Source organism: Sinocyclocheilus rhinocerous, unplaced genomic scaffold, assembly GCF_001515625.1.
Source record: "Sinocyclocheilus rhinocerous isolate Xijiao unplaced genomic scaffold, SAMN03320098_v1.1 scaffold1893, whole genome shotgun sequence".
NCBI classification, from domain to species: Eukaryota; Metazoa; Chordata; class Actinopteri; order Cypriniformes; family Cyprinidae; genus Sinocyclocheilus; species Sinocyclocheilus rhinocerous.
Window position 1 is genome coordinate 805,832 of NW_015654502.1, and position 9,486 is coordinate 815,317.

Consider the following 9,486-nt stretch of genomic DNA (forward strand, 5'->3'; position numbering starts at 1 on the left):
AGCTGTGATGTGTGGACTGATGCAAGCTCTACGTGGCCGTATTGCATCAGATTCCCTTCCTTGTCGCAAGCCTGTCTCAGAGTCTAATGCCGAGTTCACACTGCACGATTTTCAAACTCGTCGGATCGCCGTTGTTTTCACACTGCGTGACTACCTGGGGTAGCATTCAGTTGCTGCTGTGTTCACATTGCACGATGGATCGGCGACAGGGGGTTTCACATTGCATGACTTCTCAATAGGAAGAATCGCCGACAGCTGTGTCTGGTGCAGGGTTGCCAGGTTTTCGCTACAAAACCCGCTCAATTATTACTCAAAACTATCCTGAATATAGCCCAATTGCTTTCGAGGGGGTCCCCCAGTAAAAATCGCATTCAGGGAGTAAAATACACATTTTTTTGGCGGGGTTCTCCTGGTACAATTCACATTCCAGGGCCTAAATATCACGATATTGGGGTCGCTTCAACCTGCTGACATAAAAAACAACCGGCGGCAATCGCGGATTTGGCAACACTGGTCTCGCGTGAACGAGCACCGATTTTCCTCCGATTTCGGGCATTTGTCGGCGATTTCGCAAAACCTGTCGGCGAGTTAAAAATCGGGCTAAAATCGTGCAGTGTGAACTCGGCATAACTCATATGCGCTCTCATTTCTTTAGCGCACCCGAATTCCTAAACGTGTCAAAAGCAGAAGAGCGCGACTCGTTTGAACCGCGCTGCACAGACCGTTTTTAGCTCTGCCTAAAGACAGCGCAGAGCGAGCTCAGAACAAATGCGTTTACTCGCTGACGCTGACTGATCTCGATCACGAGACCACTAAACAGCGCTGTGAGAAGCGTTTGAGTTTGGAGTCCTTAGCTGACGCGGGGCCCGGTGCGAGGTAGTTCGCGGGGCCCTGTGCGACCGCACCAGTTGCACCCCCCTAAGGACAGCCCTGTATATATATAGGATATAGGTAGGTAGAATCATCCGGCCCCCCAGTGTTTCCACATCGTCGAATCCGGCCCCCTTTAATAATAATAATAATAATTCATTACATTTATATAGCGCTTTTCTAGGCCCTCAAAGCGCTTTACATTGTCAGGGGGTATCTCCTCATCCACCACCAGTGTGCAGCATCCACCTGGATGATGCGACGGCAGCCATAGTGTGCCAGAACGCCCACCACACACCAGCTTATTGGTGGAGAGGAGACAGAGTGATGAAGCCAATCAGCAGATATGGGGATGATTAGGAGGCCATGATGGTCAGAGGCCAATGGGCAAATTTGGCCAGGATGCCGAGGTCACACCTCTACTCTTTTCGAAAGACATCCTGGGATTTTTAATGACCACAGAGAGTCAGGACCTCGGTTTAACGTCTCATCCGAAGGACTTTTAACCTTAAACCGCATAAACACATTTCATTGCACCAAATACACAAAATAATGTTGTGTACTTTTTAGCAGCATCATATGACCCCTTTAAGAGTGTTATGGAGAAGAGGAGCATTCACTTGGAAAGACTTTGTTTCTGTGGAGCTGATGGGTAATGATTCATTGCAAGGGGGCTTAAACGGGCAGGAGATACATCATGCTAAGCCCACTATGGTGGTATATAAGATCTTAGAGGATAGTCTGAACTATTCTAAGCAAGAGTGAAATCAATATGAAGTACACCCAATGTCTGTTTTGCTAAATTTATCATTCATCATTTAGGAGGAATGCAACCAGCCACAAGAGGAAGAGGACATCATGGACATCCCATTGGATGACCCAGAGGCCAATAAGGCGGCTGCCAAGATCCAGGCTGGCTTTCGTGGTCATATGACCCGGAAGAAGATGAAACCCGGCGAAAAGCCCAATGAGGAGGTGAGCAGCAGTGGTGAGGCCCTCAACGGCAGCCAGGGGGACTCAGGTCAGTCACTGTCCCCAACAGTCATAGTGAATACAAGAGCTAGACTCAAAACCCATCTCACGTGGTGCAGAGGCCGCCAGCTATTTTGAACCTATTCAGTTTGGCAAGACATTTAAAAACCCTCACATATCCTCACAGAATTTGGCTTCGAGATCTGAAGTAAACAACCATAGCTTTTAACTTTAATGAGAGTTCAAGAGCATGTTGATTCTCCTTTTTTCTGTACTGTGTACCAAAGATTTTGAATAAAAAAGCAGGAAATATTGTGCCCATTATAGTAGATGAGCCACGAAAGAACTCCATCAAATCCAAAATGAAATAAAATGAAAAATCCATTAGTTACGTTTAATGAGTCATGTCTTTATACTGAGTAAACATAATAAGACATGCTCAAGGGTGCTTTTTAATTACTCTCTGAGTGCTTTGGATAATTATTTTCTTAATTAAGTAATTATTAATGAGCACATCTATCATTTTCCCTGACTGTTAAAAAATTGCAGTCATATGAAAAGGCCATTCACCGATTTACAGACAACCAATGGAGTCCACAGAGTCACTCTGTAGTCTCTAATATCTCAGTTTGTTGAGATATAGATCTCTCAAATCTAATTTCTTTTGTGGGTGGTTTAAGCCTCCACAATTCCAGGACTCAATATTAAAGTCTGTCGCAGATTTATCCCCCCTTTCAACTTTCAATTTTCTTTCTGGTTCTGCACAATATTGCCTCTTTTTCTAGAGATACTGGATAAACTGTTTCCCCCAGCTCAGTATGTATGCAGATGGTTCCCGAGCAGTTGATCCCAGGAGATTCTACTTTGAAGCAACAAATAGGCCAGCGGTGACGGAAAGACCATAACGTTAATGTTCTTACACCAAAGCTTCCATTTGAACTACCTTTATCGGTGTCATCCTTTGAGGATGAGCAGATCTGCTCATTTGATGCAGAAAGTGGGGCAAGCAATGAGAATGAAGGTGTCCTTCCAACCTCCAGCCCGGGCCCAAATATCTCTCCTTCAGCTGTGCTGCTCTACTCTACCCCACCTCTGTGCCGAATTTAGGCCTTTCCCAAGCAACATCAACCCAGTTCTCAGTTGCTAAGCATTTTATGTGTATGGAAGTGTTATTTTTATCCTCAGGTGCATCTGCATCGCTGAAATGAGGCCGTGCTCTGTTTTACGCAGACAAAAATATAAGACCATCTAAGATCAATTCATATTCTGGCAAAATCAATCAATAAGTAATGCTCTGTTGCATTCAGTATATTTTGTGAAGAGTGCCATTGTAGCTATCAAGCACTGCAAAACACTATTTTCTTACTCATTATTTTTTATTTTGTTCCAGTACAAATATCTAAACATTCTTAAACCAAGGGCTTAAGATATTAAGTCTTGTTTTATGAAAAAAAGTATCCAAATTAAGTGAGTTTATGCCTTAAACAGTGTGCTTTTCATGTAATTTATATACTATTATATTTTGTTGATATTTTGAATAGTTTTTATTAAGTTTTAGTTTTAGTTTTTTGTTTATTAGTACTTAACAAGAATGAACTTTTAAAATATTATTTCAGTTAATGTTTCTTTTATTTCAAGTAATAAAAAAGCTTTTATAGTTTTATATAGTTTTCCCTTAGAATTTAGTTTATTTTTCATAACCCATTGACAGATATTTTTTCTTCCTATTCTTTCAGATATTTTTGAAGTTTTACATATTTGTACTGGAAAACAAAACAAAAATAGTAAGCAAGAAAATATTTTTTTTGCGGTGGGGGATGTCACATCATCGCCTTGTCACTTCATAGTCGACTAGACAGCTGTTTGCTGCCAAATCTAAAAATCTTGTGCATTTTGCAAGCAGGGGGAACAGACGGAGTAGAGACAGACGCCACATCTGGACCAGAGCAATGAAGACCCTTCTCAAGGTTGACAGCTTATAGGACGCTTTCTCCAGGGATTTTTTGTGTGTGTGTGTGTGTGTGTGTCCAAAAAAGTAGTAAAATTAGGCTGGATATGTCAACTGATGTGTGAACTCTTTCTCTATTTTCTGCTTCTTATCCAGTCCGGGTGAATATCTGCTCCAGCATGCTTTTGCATCCCACAAAAGGCATCTGTATTCTGTATATCTGATATTTGTATAAATCGAAGAACGGATGGCATAGAATTTAACACAGGCTTCTTCAGTCAGACAGTGAAGTAGACTTAAAATAATGCATCATGATTGAGTTTTCTCATTTTTTGTTGCTTGATAGTCCTTTCCTGTGGTAGTATGTTTATCATTGCCTTGATTTGACCCACTATCACAGTAAGATGTGAAATATGTTTATCATTCATGAAAAAGAATGTTATCAGTTGTTTATAATTGTGTTGACTGATTTGTTTGGTTTGCTACCTGTAATATGTAATATGTTGAAAATGAAATCAGAGCTTCCAATGCAGCATATGGCATGGCAAGATTGACTATAATTTTTTTTTTCTTTCTTTTTAATTTGTAAAATTATGATTCTAAGTCTTTTAAGGTAGTGCATATCATTAGAAATATAGAAATTGAATTGTGAAAGCTTAATGATGATAGCAAAGATCACCTTGCATGTTGACATCAGCATCAAGCTCTGTATCAGTTGAAAAGCAAATAAAAACTCAGAAATGTGTGTTGCCTGAATTTAAAATGATTTTGTGCAGTCAGGGGGTGATCATTAGTCTTTTAAAGTCCTTATAGAAAGAGTTCAAAAACAAACTGGCAGTTATATATATGCAGCAGAAATTGAAATATTAATCTACACATCAGTCTCATTAGTGCTTCTCACTGGAGGGCTCACAGCTGGAAGGCTGTGCTAATGAGACCTGGACAGTCATTTATCAAGGTCAAATTGCCACATGCCATACTCACTATTGCCTGTCAAAGCAGCATTTAGGCCTATAATAGCATTAACTGTTATTGAATCTGTTCCGGTGTGTAGTTTTTCTGATAAATGTGCATGTGGCAGAGCTATAATTAAATAAATCTTATAGAAATATTTTTGAGAACATAATTTATTATTATATAATTATATATTATATGTCTAACAAGTAAACAAAAAAAGGTATGTGATGTATTGTGATTATTCTCAGCCATCCCAACATGCATGTTTTAATAAAAAAATAGTTAAAAAAAAATTCCAGACAAATATGTTGTTAGGCCAAATATAAATAAGTCAATACTGGAGCTTTAAAATGGAAGCTCCAGTATCATAAAACTAGTAATAATGATTAAGTGTCGGAATAAATCAGAATCATTGAATACCGAATTTGGTCCATTTCAAACCCAAAGCTATCATACGACTCATGCACTATATTTATTTAAGTCTTCTGATGTTGCATGATAGCATTTGGTGAGAAATGGACCACTGATTCGTTATCCACTGATTGATTATTTGCTCATGCATTGTTCACTAATTCATTATTCACTAGAACCAGATCTGTCTGTGTTGTAAAGAACCATTCATACAGTACCTATTTTGTAAACCAATCACTTCAATTTCGGAGTGTTTGTCACACAAAACTATGGAAGGACTTCAGAAGACTTGAAATATAGTGCACGAGTTGTATGGACCATTTTTATAATACTTTTATGGTGCTTTTGTGTCCTTTTTGGAGCTTGAAATCTCCAGTATCCATTGATTGTAAGTGGAAAAATATCTGCTTTTGTGTTCCACAGAACTAACTCATAGAGGTTTGAAATGACATGAGGGCGAGTAAATGACAAAATTAGCATTTTTAGGTTAAATATCTCTTTAAGAATGAGATGTTCGAGAACATCAAAAATGTATCTATTTCCCCATGACAATATTAATCACTCAGCCATTACATTAAGAGCTACACTTAATTAGACCGTGTACTGCAGTTCCTAATTAAAGACATACGGCACTCAGTTAATCTTGTTTTTCAATTGCGTCTCAGCTGACATACTGTGGACGTTTATTACACAATGAATCACATTCCCCAGGTTAAACAAACGGGAGTGACTTCATAAGTCCTGCTTTGAAGATTTTAATATTTCACAGTGACTGATTATATTTTATGTTTTGTGGCCTAACTTTATGAAGTTGATTTCCTCAAATCTAGTGGCTTTCTATCCATTTTTGAACTGACTTTTAACATTTCTAAACTTGGATAGGCAGGAGGAAAAACAGGACAAGATGTCCTCTGCACAGCAACAAAGACCTGCCATAATTGTCATTTTGTGTGTGCGTGTGGCTCAACTTGTCTTCTTTCCCGGGTGTGAAATGAGCGTTGGAAGTCAGTCGCCCACGTTCCCTCCTCCGCACACAGGCCTCAGCTTTAGGGGGCTCCAATGTAACCTCCCCAGAATGAAGTCTGTCACTGGCTCCATGACTTACAGTCTTCTAACAGCATTTTTACAGGTTGCCTATGGCAACACAAAGTGCCATAAGACAGTTCTCTCTCAGACTGCTGTGTGTCCCATGATTCCTGCCCTCTACAGACTGCTGCTGACAACGCAGTACTGCCGACCTGATAGCTGGCATACGCCAAAAAAAAACACTCAGCTAACTTGCACAACACAGACACATTATGTATTTTGAGCCTGTAAATGATTGGATTACACTTGAAAATTTGTGTGTTTTAACACAAAAAGGAGAGTGGATTTGCATAACTGTGACAGCTACGTATTTCTGTTTTGCATCACACAGGATATGCTCACTTAGCATTATGCAGGCTGCTACATCTGTAGAATCTCATAGCATCTTAGTCATGGATTGATGCTGAAACAACTCTCCACATCTGAAATATCTGTCTTTATCTCAATACTCTTTGAACTGTTCAGTTTGCTTGCTTAATTGGCTCTCATGTATTTCACAATAGCATTACATCAAAGCCTCCAGCAGAGGGAGCCTGTATATAACAAGTTTAGCTCTCACAAACACACTCATGAAGCTATTGAGTTTATTTTATGTGCATTCTTAAAAATGGGCTCTTTTTTCCCCCCAAAGAATATAAATGTTTTCTCCCCCTCCATGTGCATATAAAAATTAAAAATAATAAATAAAACTAAAATAACATTATTAGGCCTCATTATTAAATGAGAAACTTCAACTTAAAAAACTTAGGTAGGTAAATGAAATACAATAAGTTTGGGATGAAGTGTTAAAATGACAAAAAATAAAAATTGAAATAAAAATATTAATTGAATTTAAACAGAAGTATACAAAATTACACAAATTAAACATTTTATAAAATTACTCAATTTAAAATGAAAATAGAATAAAAGCTAATTATAAATAATATAATACAATTATAAAAACAATAAAATTATAACTCATAAATAATTTATAAAAACTTAAATATTAAATACTAGAATAGTAATGAAATAATTACATTTACAAATTCTAATTTTAAATACAATTATACATTATATTTACAATCACAAACAATTATTCTTAAACAGGAAATGATTGTTAAAGAGTTAGTTAGAAAAGTCTTGTGAATACACTCCACACAAAATGTAGTGTATTCAGCTTTGTCTGATGAAATATATGAAAATTGTAATAATTATTGCTGGAAAACTATATATCCAATGAAGCATCCTACAAAGCCCCTAAAGGGACATGGTGATAAGATAAAATTGAGATTTGAGGAAAAATTATATTTTAATGCTTTTGTGTTTTCTTGCAAAATCAGCTTTCCTGAGAGTGTAATGCAGGAGAACTTTTTTAACATATTAAATAAAGTTTTTTTTCTCACAAAATGTTCTGGCGTCTCATAAAGTCCAGTGCAATATAGCTTCAAGAAGATATTCTCCAGTGGAGACGTGTGTGAGGATCTTTCATGCTTTCAGTGCACTATGAACTTGGATGTTCCCACTGACTCTACTTGACAGATTTCTTCACAAGATGAGAGAGTCCGGATGGACTTTTATCCTCCAGAGGACAAAGGCTAATGCCAAGCTTTGTGTGAGTATGTTTGTGTCTCAGAGCCCTACTAAAGCTTTGATCAGCCAGAACAGAGGATACCCTTGAGGATAACAGACTGTATGTTCTGTGAAAAGCTTTTTCTTTCTGACATTCTTTGCCATTTTGCATACATCATCTACTCTTTTTACTGAGTGGGAGAGCAACATTTCAAAGTCTGATATGGTACAATTACAAAGTCTGGATCATCAAAGTCTGTCCTAATTTGCTGTATTGGGTTGGCATATATTTTCAGAAATGCCATCTGTTGTTTTTATTTAATTATTTTCACGGTGTACTAAACAATTAGCTGTGTTTGCTACTAGCATCATATTGCTCATAATTAGCATTAAAAGAATAGTTCACCCAAAAATGAAAATGTGCTGAAAATGTACTCACCCTCAGGCCATCCGAGATGTAGATGAGTTTGTTTATTCATCATAAAAGATTTGGAGAGATTTAGCATTACATCACTTGCTTACCAGTGGATCCTCTGCAGTGAATGGGTGCCGTCAGAATTAGAGTTCAAACAGCTGATTAAAACATCACAATAATCCACAAGTAATCCACAAGACAATTAACGTCTTGTGAAGCAAAAAGCTGTGTGTTTATAAGAAACAAATCCATTATTAAACCTTTTTTAACTTCAAACCGTTGCTTCCAGCTAAAGATCCATAATATTGCTTTCTCCAGTGAAAAAGTTGCCTCGTCTGAATCAGGAGAGAAATATGCACAGATCAAACACCATGTCAAGTCAAGTCAAGTCAAGTTTATTTGTACAGCGCTTTTCACGATACAAATCATTGCAAAGCAACTTTACAGCAAATTAAGTTTCTACAATATTTAGTGGTAGCTTATCAGTGGTGACTGTCAATTAATGTACATATGGCAGAAATGTACGGAAAAATCAATTTAAGACGTAATAAAAAAGACGATGAACACTATTAACAGCAATTATAAAATAATTAAATGTGCAAAATAGCAAAATGTGGTAGTTCTGTATCTTGTTTCAGGGTTGGCATCATCTGAGGTCCTCTGAGGGGTTGGCATCATCTCTTCTCAGGTGTTCTAGATCCAGACTGAAGCTTGTGTAAAGATCTAAACCATCTTAAAGCCTGCCCTTGAACCACCATGTGTCGGTGGTTTTAATGTGAGAGGACAACTGGGGATGGACTTTGCCACTGGAGGAAACGCCATTGTGGATTATGGATTTTGGCCAAAAGATTTAAAGTTAAAATGCCTTAATGACGGATTGTTTCGTACAAACACAGCTTTTTGCTTTACAAGACGTTAATTTATGGACTGAGTTGTGTGGATTACTTGTGGATTATTGTGATGTTTTTATCAGCTGCATTTATATTTTCTTAAGAAAAATAATGTTTTTTTCTACGCTCAAAATGAATATTTGCTTCTGTCTGTGGGGGTGTGAGAAAATGCCCAGTCAGATGACCACAGCATCAGCTGACCGCTGCAGAACAATGACATCAACTTCTAGACAGACATGTGATATTTGGCTAGGCCACAATTTCTGGCACATTTTTTTCATTTTCAGCAATGGAAATAACCTGCTGTTACAACTTCAAACTGAAAACTAACTAAAATAAATAAATATAAGTCAATAAAAATTTAACCCAGCATTTTTTAGAGTGTACAG

The 9,486-nt window shown here is 37.6% G+C and overlaps 1 protein-coding gene across 1 annotated transcript in view; it reads left to right on the forward strand.

Annotated features, from left to right (window-relative positions):
• Positions 1-4,784, forward strand: part of LOC107717271 (probable serine/threonine-protein kinase kinX) — a 32,432-nt gene extending 27,648 nt beyond the window's left edge. The window contains exons 5-6 of the mRNA XM_016523954.1: positions 1,693-1,891; positions 3,746-4,784. Coding sequence (XP_016379440.1) covers positions 1,693-1,891; positions 3,746-3,795 — 249 coding nt within the window. The 3' untranslated portion in view covers positions 3,796-4,784. The remainder of the gene's footprint in view (positions 1-1,692; positions 1,892-3,745) is intronic.
• The last annotated feature ends 4,702 nt before the right edge of the window (positions 4,785-9,486 follow it).